Below are 17,592 nucleotides of genomic sequence, written 5' to 3'. Positions count from 1 at the left end.
GAAACATTAACCTATCGTTTCATCCTCAGTTAGGAAAAATGACTAAATGTAATAAAAAGATGAAATAGAAATTAGGAGAATAATAAAATATTATTTTTATGTAAAATACGTCTGAAAATTGAAATAATTTGCAAGTTTGATATCATTATCGGGGAGCCCAGGGGACAAACTTAGCAACAAACAAGGCTCGGCCTAAGCAACATCGGCCCAATCTTACTTTTAAGAAGGTGTTGGCGCCAAACCAGTGAGCTTTTCGAGAGCGGTTGAAGAAGAAGCGCAATGGTAGAGTTGTGCTTTGTACTGGACCTACGGAGCTTGCCACCTCCATTTCTCACAGACCTAAAGCTGGTAATCATTCATAAAATTTGCCCATACAGTTTCTGCTTCAATCCATAGCCTCACGAATTGCATGCGTTTTTTTCTGGTAAATTTCATCAGTCGCTGTTGCAGCTCGCGAATCTTTACGCCATTTCGTCGACCCCGTCTTGGCGCAGAACGGAGTCGCTCAGAGATCGCATAGGCCTTTGCTACGTCTTTCAAAATCCGATTTCCTTGTCTGATGAGGTAGGCGATTTCGGGCACGAAACCTGTTTGCGTTATGTTCCCTGAGAATCTGAGAGTGAAAGATTGAATATATATCGTTTTACAGCTGAAGATCGTATACACGCCGAGTCCAAGCGGAAGCTTCAATCTACGTGACTTCCACCATGCCGTTAACAATTTGCCTGCTCATGGCTTTCAGCCTCAGATCGACGATTCTGGTGCTCTCTGGCCTCAACTATTTTCTCTGGCATACTCATTTTGTTAACTGTGTTTGTTGATTCATAATTTGTTGCAGATGTGAAACTTTCCACGGTCCTGAACGATCAAGTTTTGTACCAGTGGGAGGGTAGAGATATCATGAGAAAAGTGATTGTGCTAACCTCCTGCTTACCTCGAGATGTGGACTGGATCATGCAAAACACTCTCATGGTTAGCCTTTCATTGCTTATTTTCGATATTTTTGAATTTCGCACCATGTTTGCTTCTGCAGCTTTGTTTTCATGGTTCTCTATTGGTGTTGGCTTCTTTTCCGCAGGCTGCAGCGGATAAGTGTGTTTCGGTGGATTTTCTACTATTTGAACAGAAATCATCCCACCTCAATAATACCAAAGAGAATATCAACAATTTTCAAACATGTATATCTGATCTTGATAATTGCTCCTTTCAAGCATATCTCCCAGGTTTTCCACTCCTTCCCTTCCTCTTTATATGTAGGAGAGTAGGACACACCACTGCGATTACCTCCTTCGCTCTGCTCATTTCCGTAATTTGTTCCCTGTTTTTTGATAGTCATTATTGTTACGGTCTAGGAGACTAGAAGCACAGTAGGCTTTCGAGGTAGAAAGCTGGGGACAGTTTATGTTGACTATTAACCAAATTTTCAGATGTCAAAGTACTGCATGGCCTGGTAAACCGATGGTTGCAGGATTTAAAAGATGACATGGAAGAACCACTACAAGCTCGTTTTAACTTCAAGAACAATCTTGTGGGCTCTGTGAACCAGATATTCTGCAACTTGTACATATCAGTCAATCCAAATATCGATGTTTTCTATCCCTGTCAGGTACTATGTAAATACTACTTTGTCAGCTTTATTGCTCTTCTACTTCTGAATCATCCATGTTGGCTAAGAATACTTCATGGATGGTAGATTTTTATGGTCATTTTTACCATCGCAATTTATGAACTGTAAATCACTTTAAGATCTCACGTTATTTTCTCTGGTGTTACAATTGAAAACCTCTTAGAGATGTTACAAAATCATCATCTTGCCTGGGCCTCTGATATTTCTTAGAAGTGTAATATCTGGTTTCGTAGTCTCTGGATCCAAAAGCTAACTAAAATAGCCATCATGGTTGATTATCATTGCTTCAACAAGATAATGTGCCAATAGTGCGAACCATAAACTTGGTGCAATCATATATGTGCTGTGATGGACAGCCTGTGTGGTTTGTTATTCCAAATCCAAACAGCCTTTATCAGTCTGCTTAATGACTAGTTAACACGACTCACTGTTGCTCTATCCTCCCTACGTGGAAGCAAAATATGGCAGACAGATTTTCTTGTTATATGATATACTCCTCCATCCCTCTGTTTTCATTTCACCATCACACCTCAACTCTAAATTAAGATTTTGATGATAGGTTTACTGCTTATAGGCATGCAGATGTCATGGCATTTCTCTGGAAGATGCTGTTAGAAATAGAGCCGAGGGACCTTCTTGTCCAGTCACAGGCTGTAATCTTGAGACATGTGATGTGATTGAAAATTCTGTGAAAGTTGGAGAAAAAACAATCCTTTTACTGCCCTCATTTCCAAACTCTATGAAGCTCAAGCGTGCTTCTTTGCCACTTGACTTCAATGTCATTGAGAGGACTAACTTGGGTTCTCTAAGTGAAGGTAAATGTTAAGCTTGAAGCTCAACATTTATTAGTTCAAGTCTGAGCTTACTAGGAAATTGAAAGCCTGATTAGTCCTTTTAGTGCTTGGTGTTAACATTGACAATTAATACTACCCCCTTTTTGGCAATTTTTCCACAGGTGTTATAATGGGTGCTTCCTATGTTGTGATTCCATCAACTTGTAATGAGATAGAAACTACGCCAGATGAGATTGATCAGTCAGAATTGAATATTCAACGTGTGTTCAAGGCCTTCCTCTGATTCTCTTCTTTTTAGCTGCTACATTTTTCCAGGACAACCAAATTCAGAGACTTTGTGAATGTCTAATAAGAGGCCTTACATGAAGTCTCAGGATGTGTCCTTGACTATTTATTGTATCCATCTTTCTTCTTTTCTCTAACCAGGCTACAAATTTTGTAGTTTTCCAAGGGCTTTGCAGTGCTCTACATTCACTGGACCAGTGTTTGGTATGTTCTTCAAATTGTAATATAGAAACTATGAGGCAGGCCACTTTGCACAGTTATTATATTCTTCAACCTTCAGACAACGGGCCAATGCTTCTCAGGGTGAACATTGAACTTCTCTTTTAGTTTCTATACTTCCATTCCATCTTCGTCTAGTTGTATGCATGATATGTTTTGGCTTATCTTTTCTGCATTTATTGTCTTGACTCTGTTGTATCTTGTATCTGTGTTAAGCATTGCTATAATATTTGCAGCGCGTTGCAGGATCAGAGGAAGTTTTGCATGTTCCTGATCTCAATCAATTAACTATTTCTTCAGTAAGGAAGGAGATTGAGAACTCCATTAAAGACTCTTTGTCAAAGGTACGAACCAGAAGCATATATATGCTTGCATTCTTCTTCTTGAACTCTTCTTGGAGAATTTTTCTTTTCAACCCTTTTGTAGAGAGAATGACGTGAATGTCTTTAAGTAACTATTTGACAACGTTGTCGAGTTTTCCAATTGGATCTAGGCCATGCTTAGCTGCATGCTAAGCCACAATTTAAACCAAATTTGTTGTTTTGCAAATTGAGTTTTCTATTCTCAACCTTTTGCATTTAAGTAATTAGATAAAGCGTATTAGATTGTTGAATGAGGCGGTGATTCAGCCTTTCCTTCTCTAAACTTTTTGCAGGTTGATGTAAGAGACTATAATCCGATGCTGCATGAGAGGGGCTTCCATCAGAAATTAAACTTGCTTGTAAAAGAGAGCTTACAGTTTGGGTAATTATTCTCGTCATCCACCTTGAACCTGCATAACATGTCAAAATAATCATGCAGATCGACAGGCTTTTAGTGCTACTGTGAACAGGAGAAGAAAAAATTAGAAAGAAAATGATAGAGAAACACACTTTTAGCTACAAAGTTAAATATGCCCTTGTTACTCTCGATGTGCATGCTTTATTTTTCTCTATTATCATTTGAGATATTTAGGCACAATTTCAATCAATTGTAGGCCTTTGTGTTTAAGGATGGCCTCATTTTCATCTATTCAAAACAATAACCAATTGGTCAGAAATTCTATTATGTATAGAACTTCACAACTGATGGAATGAGATGAACCCCTGAATTCTTGCACATGTTTAGGACTGAGTTTAGATTCGCTATTGTTAATCAAGAAGTATAGCAACTATATCCGAACTTAGGGTGAAAGCTTCCTCTGATAATTGCTTTGTTGATGTGAATATTCCAGGTCAATATCCCTTATATTTAAAAAGGAAACCTGTGAGCCAAACGCAACCCAACCAAAATTTCCAGAGGTGATTGTACAGCCAAATTCAACAAAAGATGTTGCCTTCATCAGAGAGGAAACCTCAGAACTAGACCTAAAAGCCCAAGAAGACAAAACATCTGCTTGCATTACAGAAGAGTGGGAGAAGCTTATTGTCAATGAAGTCTCTGGGATACATTCTCCAGTTTGCACTTCCAAACCCAAGCTAGACCAATCACTTCTTCTATCACCACCAGATGGTAACCGGCAGCTCGACGCCAAAACCTCAAGGATTTTAGAGAGGCTTGAGGTGCCAAGACAGTTCAAAAGAGAATCAGTTTCTCCAATTCTCGCAAACACCGGCGTGAAGAATTTTAGTGTTGAGGTAAAGAAGCCTTTGGTCGAGTCCCAGCCTAATTGTGCTCCACACCAATCCATGGCCACCAGCCAACTAATGAAACCGAATTTCCAGAGGCTAAAAAGGAAACATAAATAAAGAGTGGGCAGCCCTATATAAAGCATGAACTTAACTTCAGGTATGTGCCATTTCCTACAAGTTGAAGAACCTGGTATGTGGGAATGGAAAACCTAGTTTCATCGTTGTTATGTTTTTTTTTTCTTGGGTTACAAGGCTGGACGAACCCGAAAACCAAAAAAAAAAAAACTAGCAAAGAATACTTGGGACCGGCCTAATCTATCATCATCGTTGTTAGGTTCTTTAGATTCCATGATAGCATAGTTTAAATATCAAAATCATGATAGAAGTTCAAGAAAATTACAAACTAGCCATTCAAACTTGATAACTCATACACAGATTTATATTCTAACACAGGCTGCCTAGTAGTAATATATAGCATATAATAAGTCAATCATTCATTCTAGAAACATGCTTTGCACAAGCTCTCTCTGCATCTCTCTCTCTCTCCCCACCCTGCAACTTGTATAATTAAAAATGACCATAATGGGCTTAGGCCACATCAAACGAGGCATACACGAGGATCACAACTCAGAGGCCTGTGGCCTAACCACCATCTTTTTGCCTGCTATGTAAAGCGAAGAAGATAAAAAGAAGATTGAACTAATAATTTACATAAAGCAGCAGCTCAGATCAGAATCTCTTTGTATTTTGATGGAGAAAGTAGGAGGATGGACATGGATGGACCATAATGTACATGGTGGGGACGCACAGGAAGACTTTGTTTTGTTTTTTACTTGATTTGTGATCATCAGAAATTCTCTTTATGGAAATCAAATTGGGTGGTGGTCTTGTGAGAGAAATCGTGAGATAGCTGGCGCAGCTCATTGGCAGGCGCTGGTAGCCCACAGTAGAACACCCCTGCACAAACAAACACCTTAAATTATCTCCTTAAAAATTAAAAAGAATAAAAGTTTAAATAACAATGGCTGTTGATAAATAATGAATGACTAAGACATGGATATTTTAAATGTTAATCATCCACATTTCGACAGCAACAGATAGAACAATTAACACGTAACAGAATTCAAATCATGAATAAAAGCCACGGTACTATTTTATAATTTCAGCTCTCATTTTGGGTGTTTTAGTGAAACTTCCTATTTAAAACATAATTAGTAATATAATCAGTAGATGTGATGAATAAATAATTATAATTATTATTGATAGAGGGAAAGAAAGGACTCACCAACTGTGGCGTTGGTGTGATCAAGTGCAATGCGCTTGTAGACCTCACGCCAGTTAGGCTTGGCGAAGTGCGACTTGACACGTGTTCCAGACACAATATCAACGCCATTCTTTGCATGACTGAGAGTCTGAAGCATGTGAATGAGGGCAGAACGTGCATCACCTTCCTCATAAACACTGGTGCAATAATTGTGAAACTCAATAACCCTGTTGTGGTCCAATTCAGCCACCTCATTCATCGCCCCTTTGAACCAGTCAAAAGAGCCTTGCTCTCTTGTCACCCAATAAAAATAGGCCCTCTTGGTCTTAAAGTTATGGAGCCCCAGTTGGCTTGACCCGGATCCGACTTTTGATATCCTGCTTGGTGCCCCATTTTCTAAGGCATCCATGTCCTCCCCCTCCTCCTCTATGGCCTTTATGTTGTTCACTATGTCCTTCAAAATGCTGATCATTGGGGTTGCCCCAATCCCTAGCCCTACCAACAACACCACTTCGTAGTTCTTGTAGTCTTGGGCCGGTGCTCCATAGGGCCCATCTATCAACACTTTTGGAAATCTGGTTTTGAATTCATTATCATCACATCAATTATTTCCACCAACATGGAAAAAGAAAAAGAAAAAAAAAGTAAAAACCCATTATGAGGTTGCTATCGTTAATAGACACAAAGCAACTTTCTTATCAGTAAAGGAAGGGGGAAAAAAATCAAAGCCCACTCAATGTTCTACTTTAGAGAGAATGATAACACTTTGCCTAGCGACCATGTTTGTTAGTCTATCTATTACTATATAATATCTTTAAGAACAATCAATAATAATCTACTTTTTCTTCTTTCGACCCCAAGTGAAGTACTAACCCATCATAATAACCTACTTTTTTTTTCTTTAGTTGCAACGGATCAGTACTGTTTTATTATTCCCGATCAATAATATTATGCCACATAGAAGTGTTATCACACGTGTCACAACGTTATTAGCCAGTAACTAGGCACTTTCACTTTCTATAACTCTTCATAGATTTCAACATTAGAGAAACGTATCTCTTTACGCATTGTGGTCCACTAATATTAATATTAAGACAAATCCATTAGTTAATTAAGGTTTCTTACATTAAGTTGTCAGCTCCTTGCATATGGTCAGCTCTGAGAAGTCCGCTTTTCCCACTAGGAGGAGGTTGGCATACCTAAACAAATCAATACAAGAAGATTAGCTGCCCATGTTTAGTGGATAATGCATTTACATGGCAATATTTGTTCTTTTGTGATAAACTATAAGCTTTATGTACCAAACCAGTATCTTATTTATGTGTCTGTTGTTCCTTATGATATACAAACTTCTGATGTACATGAGACTGTTCTGTTCCCAGAGCAATTTGCAATCGGAAACACACCTGAGAGAACACAGTTTTAAGTTGCCGGGTCCAATCTCCTACGATTCGAATATGAACACTAAGATGGTTATCTCCAGGGGCTGAGGTGATGGAAAATGGGTGCCTGTGTACATGTCAAACACCAAGTACTTATTAACATACTAAAATGGATAAGCACACGAAGAAAAAAAACGTGTAATGAGACAAAGGTTTGGAGACGGACGTGACTTTATGTTGTTAGCCTGTCAATGTGAAGAGTGCATTTTAACATAATTGCACTTTGTCCATTAGTCATGATTTACAGTACATGACATATATTAAAATGATGTTTGTAGGGATCTTACCATTCAAATGGAGACACAGCAGCACACTTAACAAACATATATTGCCCACTGTGGTATCTGAAGCCTTGAGGCTTGGACAAATGAAGGGCCAAGACATTCCCAGGATAAAGAGCCACCTTCACCATAAATAAAGAGATTAAAAAAAAAAAAAAAAACTAATCAGATATACTTAATTATGGTTTTTATGTTGATTACGTATGTTTTCTCCAACATAAACACAATGAATATATAGCTTTTCAAGTTGTTCACCTTTAGTATCTTAACCGGCTTGATGCTGGATCGAAGTGCCCGAACCAATCTTTCACCAGCATAGAGGGTGAGTGGCACAGCCAGGTACATCCAGGTCTGTAAAATCAAACAGTAAAAAGATTAATGTGCTGATTAAGATCAGGTGAAAAGTAATTAGAGGTAATTAATCACCAGGTTTCGTACCGTCTTCTTATACCATTCCTTGGTCAGGTAAAGATAAACACCATGGATGATCAACAAGACATAGACTATGATGAAGAGGTGGTGTGAATACCAAAAGGCATTGAACCCAGTGAGCTTCTTTAGAGGTTCAGTGAGCTTCTTTAGAGGCTCAGGCAGCTTGAGCTGACCTTTTCTGAAACAAGGGGCAGCCAATGTGAAGGCTATTGCCATTAACACTACCATAACAATCCCACTAACTCCTTCCAGTGAGTTAAGAAAGTGCCAATAATTTGAAGGTTGATCGTCCCCGAAAAAGGGCTTCATCAGCTCATACTTATCGCTGCTGGCATGAATGATGCGAGGGAAGTCACATGCTAAATGAGAAATTCCATGTATGCCAACTCCAATCCCAATTCCTATAGCTATGACCTTGTGGAAATTGAGGTTGTCGTCAAAAGGAATGACGATGCCTAGTTTGGTCTTGTTCCTGAGCAAAGTTATGGTGTTTCTGCAGACTGGTAGCAGAATAAGAGCCATGTTGAATTTGAGTGTCTCTGCTGCACCTTTGGCCATGCACACACAATGCCCCATTACTTCATATGCAGCTTTGTTTCGATACTGCACGTACTTGTAGGCAAATAGGCCAGCCATGATCCCAACCCACAGTGTCACTACCCAAACTCTCTTCCAATTGTCTTGCAAGAAGTACTTGACGTTGCTACACCATCTCCTTAATGGGTGCTCTCTTGTAGGCTTAAGCTTCTGGCTCAGCATTTTGCTTAGGTTTCGGCTATCTTTTCCTCTTACTGCAGTCTCTTCTGGTCCTTGCAACAAGAGAGTTTCCAGGCTGTCTATCTGTTCCCACAGTCATCACCAAATGATCAAGAATTAAGAATCTAAAGACAAGAATTCCAATTTCTAAATTCTAATTAGGAGTTCAATTATCATCTTTTCATTTATTTACCATGATGTATCCAAGATTGTCTGGATCTAACTCTTCCATGATCAATGCTGCATATTCATCTGCTTGGTTTTGGATGTTTGAGAGTTTGTTGGCAGAAGCACTGAAGCTAATAATCTGCATTTTATAATTTAACAATTTGGTTTAGAAGATGTCATATATTCTGTCTGAGAGACTGACACAAAAATCACATGGTAGCCAGGATTGGTTAAGATTCACATGGCAGATATGTCATACCTCTTTGACCTCCTCTATGGTGATTCTTCCATCTGCATCTTTATCAACCCTGAATTTTACATATTTACCACTCAATTCAATTTCATGTTGCTCCATGATCAATCAACCAATCAATCAATAGAGATGAGAATAAGAGAAAAATTAAGCAATTCCTTTAGACACTCTCCAGAAAAATAAAAAGTGGGTTGAGAAGAAATTACATGTCAAAGAAAGTTTGAAGCCTGGAGTCAAATCCCTGCTCAGAGATTTGAGCCCAAAACTCGTTCAACTGTTCCTTGGTGATGGAATCTTCCTTAATATCCAGCTCTCTAGCAAGAGCATCGAACAGCTTCCCGGCAAACTCTTTCGATTCCTTATTCATTCCTACATGAGTTACATCCACAGAAATCAACAAAACATCAAATACTGTAATCCAAACAGGAACTGAAGCATCATTAGGAGCAGCCATAAGTACCTATACATTCACCGAAAAGTGAACGAGGAAGCAAGCCATTGCTTGAAGCAGTGAGCTGATTGAACTTCTTCTCAACTGCAGGCCACCCAGCATTACCATCTGTCTTGCTGATGAACTTGAGGCCCTTCAAGGCAGGAGCTGCTGCTGACTGTGTTCGATCAAACCGCCTCCTTGGATGAGGGGCTGCCACTGCTTGTTTTGAAAATGAGGCCATGCGCTTCAGCTCCTGAGAAACTTGTTTGATACGAGCTGAAGCCGTCCTCACAACTGATGAACCTTTAGGAGATTGATTCTTCTCCAACCCTTTTCCCAGTAAAGTCATCTCCACATGATCTTCATGATCATCAGCAGAAGGCTTAACGCTGTGCACCGCCACGGAGTCTTCTCGAACATCCAAAATGACCTCAACATAAGGCTCTTCATCGCTTGTGCTAATGCCCGGCTTCACAGCAGAGCCTGCAGGCTCAGCTATGTTGAACTTGGCAGTCTTCTTGTTGCCTGATTTTTTGTTCAGAGGTCCACTTAGAGGACCGCTGTAATTCACCATTCTTTCGCTGCCAAGGATCTCTGTATCCGAGTGGTAATGAACTCCTCCAACCTCATTTGTTCCCATTTTCTCAGGGACCAAACAAGCTTCTGTGAAGCAGAAATTTAAGCTGCTGTGGCTTGTAAGGTAAACAAGTCTCTCAGAATTTTGTATGTTTTATCTAACGGAGAAGAAAGGCTGGCAATTCAAAAATGAGTGCAAGGTGTTAGATATGTTCTGTTTTCTTTCATTTCTTTCTGTCTCTTAGTGCTGGGAGTGTATGAGTGCAAGGTGTCTTGCATCATCAACTATTATTTATAGACCTTTTGAGACCATTTTCCACTGCAAAGAAATTATATGCTATCTATCCGATTATGAGTTTTAGGTAATCTCATACCAATCAACAGTTGTCAATTATTCATGCGCCTGTGAACAACTAAAGCTAGCTTTTTTCTCGAGAATATGACGTGCCGTTTATTATGTCATTAATTCTACATCAGAATAGGATTTTGGTTGGTACTACGAAAGTTACACTCGTTAATCACTCTTTTTAACTTTTCCCTTGTCGCATAACAGAAATGTTTTACAAATATCAACTGTTGTTTCACGTGGTTTGCTCTTCTTAATTTTGGTATTTTTAAAGATCAAATCAAAGCAGACAGAGAAAACCACTCGTCCTCATTTCAACAGCAATGAAAACAAGAGAGCAAATGAAATGATATCCCAATTTCATTTTTCCTTTTGTCTTGAGATACAATATCAGAAGTAGGGTTCCAGGAAAAACAAACACACAACTTGATTGCTTCATGCTTACCAAAAAGCACCTAACATTTCTATTTGGAAGATGGGTTTTCTTTTTCTTTTTTCAGAAATAATTAAATGTATAGATGCAATGTATTGTCCTTTCACTTTCCCCATGATCCAAACAAGAAATCAAAGACAAACCACCAACCACTCTGAGGCAGCTTGTATAAAACAAACATAGTATGCGTTGTGCACATGCCTGATAAAAATATTACCCAAAAAAGATGATTAAACAAATTAATTAATATAGAGTCAACATTAAAGCAAGTGCATAAATAAAGAACAGGACAGGTTACAAAATCCAAACCCACATTATTTTTTTCTTATATTTAAATCAACTATGTTTCCTGATTTTATTTTTATTTTTATTTTTTGGCGTGATCATAGGGATTTAAAAAATAAAATAAAAAGATAACGATTCACAAGTTGTACCTCAAAGATGGTAAAAGATCTAACCAAGAAAATTTGCCTGCTTCTAAATCATAAATTAACAGATGAGTTTTAACAAAATTAGTTGACTTGATTGGAAGGAAGATTATATATTTAGGAGCAATGTGTCGGTGGTTAATTTGGTTTGAAAATTGAGATGACAGATTAGTAAAACCAGTTTTGTTTGGTATCTAAGCAGAGACTTGCGAATGGCATTTTCAGATGCATCGCTGGAACCAAGTAGAAGCAGAGGGGTGCACATCATTGAAAGAAGAAAGAATCAGTCACCGCATATATAGGAAGCCTGCCATGTTTATTTTTTGGATCACAAAGAAAAAAACAAAATGAAAAAGAATCTTGTATCTGTAGATGAAAAAGAATCGAATGCTATTTTATTTTCTTTTATAAGAATCATGAAGATGAAAATGAAAGAGCAGATTGAAACGTGAGCTTTAAAGGGCCACAAGTAATGGTTGTAAAATGGATTGTACTGAGTATACGAACTAGGCCGAATAATAGCGTTGGTCCGAAGAAATTCTACTTAGGTCTCTTTAGTTTCAATTTTGCGGTTTTAACTTCGCAGAACGATGATTTAATCGCAACGCCAGTCTTTTTATTATGGTAACCAAGCAACTGTTGATACCTCTTTTTTTGGGAGGTACCATATTTCAATCTACCTCCTCCAATGCTGCAATTAAAGCACAGACAAATGGAAGAAAAAGCGGTAGTGTACCAATTGTTTGTTTCTATAAATGACTTGTAACAAATGCTTCATTGATTCTTATATACAATCAATAAATCACCTGTGCACTTCAACAAAACTTGTGCGCATGCCTATTACGAAGAGATCATAAGATTATATGGATTAACTACAAGATGGATGTTGTATACTGGTATTAGATATGTGGACACTCTGATCTGATCCGTTTCTTACAAAAGGGTTTCCGGTAGCATCTAAATCGATAATGACAGTCTCACCTGTATTGTAACCTCCAGCAAGAAGCGCTTCGCTCAACGGATCTTCAATTATTGATGTAATTGCCCTCCTAAGAGGACGGGCACCATAAAACCGGTCATAGCCTTGCTCGCATATGAGGTCCTTCACTGATTGAGACACCTCCAATCCCATTCCCAGAGACATTAGCCTTTGCTTCACCTCTTGTAGCATCAAATTTACAATCTCGAGCATCTACGATAAACAAATTATGTAAATCAATCGTGTAACTCAAACATCAAGCCATATTAATTCAACACTCATCTATAGTTTACATTGATTCCTTCAAATCAACGGAAGATGACAAACCTGAGCCTTTTGAAGGGGATGGAATACAACTACTTCGTCTATCCTGTTCAGCAACTCTGGACGAAAATATGTCTTGAGTTCTTCCATCACTGTTGCTCTTATTCCAGCATAAGAAGTTACCTCATCATCCGCAAGCAAGAAGCCAATGGAGCTCTGTCTACCCTTTGCAATGATAGTAGACCCCACATTGGACGTCATCACTACCAATGCATTTTTAAATGATACTCTCCGACCCTATCAAACCCAAATTTTACACCAAATGAGGCAATGATCAAAGACCGTAGTAAGGAAGAAAAGTAAACACAAAACTTACTTGAAGAATCTCCCTCCCCCCAGCCCGACCCAAAAAAAAAAATTATGGAGCAACCAAGTAATAATTTCCTTGCATTCAGCTAAGAATCTAACTAACTAACTAAATGACAAAGGCCACAAACCTGAGCATCAGTGAGGTGGCCATCTTCAAACATTTGGAGAAGGATGTTGAAGATATCTGGATGGGCTTTCTCTATTTCATCAAGCACAACCACTGTAAAAGGCCGCCTTCTAATAGCTTCAGTCAGAGTGCCTCCCTCTCCATAGCCAACATAACCTGGGGGTGAACCTATTAATTTGCTGACAGAATGCCGCTCCATATATTCACTCATGTCAAACCGTAGCATGGCTTCTTCCTGTAACAATAACATCAAGGATCACACAAAAATTGATTTAGATTGAATGTATGCCTACACCTCATCTCACTCTTGACTCCATCAAGGTTCCATTGCATTTTTAGTCTAAACAATTATCCAATGTAGAAAGAATACCTTCTAAATAAAGAATGAAGACTTACCGATCCAAAATAACATGCAGCCAAAGCTTTTGTTAATTCAGTTTTGCCAACCCCAGTAGGACCACAAAAGAGCAGTGCTGCGATGGGTCTGTTAGGATCTTTCAGTCCAACGCGGGATCTCTTAACAGCTCGAGAAATGGCATCAACAGCCTCTTCTTGACCAACAATCCGCTTCCTAAGCTTCTCATCAAGACCCACCAGAAGCATTCTGTCATCAGCAGTGAGCTGCTGAAGAGGGATTCCTGACCACAGTGAGGCAACTGCTGCTATATCATCTGATCTCACCACTGTAGGTCTGAAAAATATATTAGCAAGAAATCCAGTTAAATATCATTCTGAGACCTAGGGGAAAGGCCGACTGCCCTCCATACATACTTTCAGGGCCAAAAACCGTACTCATTGTCTGCTGTGGAAGATGAAAAGGAGTCTAGAATAGGTTCTTTGGTATCATCCATGCTAGGGGCAGTGCCATTTTTCAGTTCACTCGCTAGGACCTGCTTATATTAAATTCATAACACTAACATTATTAGAGGATCATTTAACGAGGTAAGTATATGATAGAACTCAGGAGTGATGTCATTACCACTTCATGCATAGCCTGAACAGTTCGAATTTCTTGCCAATAATCATCCGGTGACTTTGAAAGTATACCAATTTGCTGTTCTCTTTTCCTCTTAAAAGCTTCCATTCGAGCTCTACTTCCCGCCTCATCAATAAGATCAATAGCTTTATCAGGTAGATATCTATCAGCTATATATCTTGCTGCCAGATACACAGCGGCATCAATGGCTTCTGGTTCGTATCTGCAATTGTGATGGGCCTCGTATTTCTCACGCAGACCTAATAGAATCCTAACCGCATCATCCTAAAAAAATTCATATAATATCCAGTTATGAATTATACAATGACTAACCACTTTACTTATGATGAGATGAAAATATATATTGAAAAAGACCTGGCTTGGTTCATTAATCCACACGGGTTGTAATCTTCGAACAAATGCTTTATCCTTTTCAAGATGCATCCTGTATTCATCTATAGTGGTGGCTGTAATACACTGTAAACAGTGGAATGTTAATGCAACTTATACTATGCTTAAAGAACTTAGAAAACAAGCAGAAATTTTAAACACAGAAGAAGGACATGTTTCTCTAGCGTCCTCTTTGACTTCCCCTCAATTCATTGTATGAGGCCCCTTCTTCATAGGATCTCTGGGTCAAACACTAAGCATAACCCCATAGCTTAAGTACTAAGCAATATTCCATAGGCCAAGCATACAACAGTATGCCTTTTATTTAGAAGGACAAGTCTATGACCAGTCATGTCGATTACTAATGGGTGCCATTTAAGTGTTAGGTGTGCCTTCACTAACTAGATTTACTATTAACTACTAGAGGCACACTTGCAATGAAAATTACAGATGGCATGTCAGTATAGGAGGACTTTAATGGTCACTAAGATAACATACCAACTAAGATTATATGAACCGGGAAATAAACAGATAACCTGTAATTGGCCCCTCCCAAGTGACGGTTTTATTAGATTAGCAATGCCAAGACCAGACCCCTTATTTCCTCGTCCAACTGTTCCAGACTCAATAAGGGTATGTACTTCATCAATAAAAAGAATAATGTTTCCTGCAATGTAAGCACATCATGAATGAGCACAAGGGAACTGACTCTTTTCCTGTATGAAAACACAAAAAAAAGTGTATTCACCTGATTTTTGTATGTCACTTAACAATGTGGTAATACGCGCCTCCAATTCTCCCCTCTCCTTTGAACCAGCCATTAATAGAGCTATATCCAAGGACATCACACGTTTTGTCTGTGGAACAATAAAGCTAATTAAATATGTAATATACAGCTTTATTAAATTCAATAATATGTAAATGCATTTGGATGAGCGTGTAGAGCTAGAAGAACTATACAAATATGATCATATGTGAGAACACACCAGGAGAAAAGCAGGGACATCTGCCTGTGCAATACTAATCGCCAGCCCTTCAACAATGGCTGTCTTTCCGACCCCACTTTCACCAAGAAGAATGGGGTTATTTTTGGATCTGCGACAAAGTATCTGAATAATTCTCTGCACTTCAGTATCTCGACCAATAACAGGATCGATGAGTCCCTCACTAGCACGGGCAGTAAGATCCACACAGAATTGGTCCAAAACACTTTCCTCTGGAAGGACAGTGGAATTACAGGGCATCCCCTTTGATTTTGTAATTTTTTTAAAAGAAAAAAAACTAAACAGAGATGAGCAAACTTACTTCTTACCTTTTGTATTCTCAGAGGATATCTTAGCAGACGATTTTTTGGAAAAAGATTTTTGAAATCCACCAGATGGTTCTCTACCATCTCTGGCAAGCTCTACTTGAAGTCTGGAGGTTGCCTCAGCTAACAACTGGTTTACATCTACCCCCAGTCTGAAATCACGTTCATTTAGTAGGTTTCAGAATTGAAATTGGCATGTATAAATTTGAACCTTAAACCCTCATATCTAAAATCATGTAAATGCAGCTCATGCACATGGCAGTGTACTCTCTCTCTCTCTCTCTCTCTCTCTCTCTCTCTCTCGGGTTATACAATTTCACTAGCAAGATAGAAGATTTTGGTCATATAGCATGCAAATTTATTGAAGTATGAAAAATGTTTAATGTAGTTACAGCCTACACATAGGCAGATAATATGAAAAATCCACAAGGAAAAAAGTTTTTGTCAGAATCTGAAATCAGATTATCCTCATTGCCTTTCTAGGACAGCAAGGTATTAGATAAAGAAGAAAAACAACATACTCATCAACCCAATAACCAAATACAGTTCATAAATGGAAATTAAAGCTGAAAGTGGCTGAGCAACAAAAGTAGAAAAAAGAAAATGGAAGTGAGAAATGGGTCACAAGTCACAAGAAAATACCTTTTAAGGACCTGACCAGCACTTCCATCATCAGCAGTGAATAAGCCAATGGCAATGTGCTCTGGTGCAATGAAATTATGAGCTCTGGCTCTTGAATACTCAAGCGCAGCCTCAAGCACCCGCTTCGTGCTAATTGAAAAGGGGACATCAGTAGCAGAAGCAGCTCGACCAGGACTAGCATTAGGAACAAGGTCAGCAGAAGCAGTTTGACTTTGACCATGGTGATGCCAAATGCTCTGAACAGCTTCGCGAGCCTGGTCAATGGTGATGCCAGACCCAAGAAAGCCATTGGAAGTAGGATGAAGATGACGGTGCTGATCCTCCTCGGCGATCAAACCCAGAAGAAGATGTTGGGTGAAGACCATGTGTCTGCCAAGGGCCCTGGCTTCTCTTTGGGAAAAGATGACGGCTTTGATTGCTCGCTCTGTGAATCGTTCAAAGACCTCAGAGACGATTCGAAGCTTGCTTCTTCTCCTGGCGGTTGAGCCGCTCGGAAAGGGACGAGCTTTAAATTGAGAGAAGAAAGAAGAGGAGAAAGGGGTTGATGGGTTGATGAGGCGAATTGGGTAGATAGAGAAGACTTGGCTGCTGCTGCTTCTGCCGCGATCATGGTGGTGATGAAATTGAGCACAGCAGCAACTGCTATTACAAGTGTTAGCAGATTGTAATGGAAAGTAAGGAAATGATGTCTGGTGAGATGGAGCCCTCCATTGAAGTGATGGTATCAGCACAGAGGATGAAGACGATGACACTTGCATTCTTCTGAACTCTGAATTTTCTCGGGGCAGAGAGAGAGAGAGAGAGGGCTTTGAGGTGGGAAGGTTTTGCTTCGCTTTGCTTTCAAAAATAGTATAAAGAATAATGGAGAATTTTCGTCTAAATATCTTATATTGATCTATCTGTTATTAAGAGCTCAAGGCCGAAGAAAAGTGTTTGATGCTGTAGTTAACCACGTCCGACGACATCCCTTCATTTGCAAGCAAAGACTTATTTTTCGCTTCTAGTTAATGCATTTCTCCTGTCCACCCTCACATCAATGCCACTTAAACCAAAGTAGTCAAAAATCCCCTTAGTATGCTAAATATAGGAAGAAAAAAAACTTGAATCAGAATGTAATTTTTGAAGAGGATTGAAGTACTGCTTATCGAATTTTGACTGAGTTCTACTTCTCTAATTTGATGGTTAAGTT

At 39.0% G+C, this 17,592-nt stretch overlaps 3 protein-coding genes across 5 annotated transcripts; 1 reads left to right on the top strand and 2 right to left on the bottom strand.

The window, feature by feature from the left end:
* The first annotated feature begins 5 nt into the window (after positions 1-5).
* LOC103337913 (uncharacterized) lies at positions 6-7,457 on the top strand. Of its 3 annotated transcripts, XM_089041762.1 has the most exons (13): positions 6-348; positions 439-564; positions 650-761; positions 839-972; positions 1,079-1,223; positions 1,428-1,606; positions 2,202-2,442; positions 2,583-2,681; positions 2,864-3,009; positions 3,162-3,269; positions 3,581-3,669; positions 4,139-4,692; positions 7,182-7,457. In XM_089041762.1, exons 1-12 carry the CDS (start codon positions 280-282, stop codon positions 4,650-4,652), a joined length of 1,962 nt encoding a protein of 653 aa, XP_088897888.1. In that variant the 5' UTR covers positions 6-279; the 3' UTR covers positions 4,653-4,692; positions 7,182-7,457. The 3 variants fall into 3 exon arrangements, with proteins under 3 accessions (XP_088897888.1, XP_016651239.2, XP_088897889.1); XM_016795753.2 differs by lacking the exon at positions 7,182-7,457 and having other exon boundaries at positions 4,139-4,762; XM_089041763.1 differs by lacking the exon at positions 7,182-7,457 and having other exon boundaries at positions 100-348; positions 451-564; positions 4,139-4,762.
* Positions 4,918-10,412, bottom strand: LOC103337902 (respiratory burst oxidase homolog protein C-like). Its single transcript, XM_008241073.3, has 11 exons — positions 9,592-10,412; positions 9,338-9,500; positions 9,138-9,186; positions 8,904-9,017; positions 7,961-8,794; positions 7,778-7,873; positions 7,529-7,644; positions 7,206-7,308; positions 6,925-6,998; positions 5,821-6,374; positions 4,918-5,492 (listed from the first exon to the last, which is right to left on the bottom strand). The coding sequence occupies exons 1-11, from the start codon at positions 10,202-10,204 to the stop codon at positions 5,383-5,385; spliced, it is 2,826 nt and encodes a 941-aa protein (XP_008239295.2). The 5' UTR covers positions 10,205-10,412; the 3' UTR covers positions 4,918-5,382.
* A 1,648-nt stretch (positions 10,413-12,060) lies between these two features.
* ERD1 (Clp ATPase) lies at positions 12,061-17,161 on the bottom strand. Its single transcript, XM_008241072.3, has 12 exons — positions 16,404-17,161; positions 15,765-15,913; positions 15,439-15,668; positions 15,201-15,309; positions 14,989-15,119; positions 14,438-14,539; positions 14,066-14,347; positions 13,879-13,976; positions 13,483-13,777; positions 13,088-13,321; positions 12,654-12,887; positions 12,061-12,539 (listed from the first exon to the last, which is right to left on the bottom strand). Exons 1-12 carry the CDS (start codon positions 17,159-17,161, stop codon positions 12,216-12,218), a joined length of 2,946 nt encoding a protein of 981 aa, XP_008239294.2. The 3' UTR covers positions 12,061-12,215.
* Between the last annotated feature and the right edge of the window lie 431 nt (positions 17,162-17,592).

The sequence above is a fragment of the Prunus mume genome, linkage group LG7, assembly GCF_029339155.1.
Source record: "Prunus mume cultivar Tortuosa linkage group LG7, ASM2933915v1, whole genome shotgun sequence".
Taxonomy (NCBI): Eukaryota; Viridiplantae; Streptophyta; class Magnoliopsida; order Rosales; family Rosaceae; genus Prunus; species Prunus mume.
Note: the sequence above shows the minus strand (reverse complement) of the source record. Positions and strands in the feature narration are given on the sequence as shown.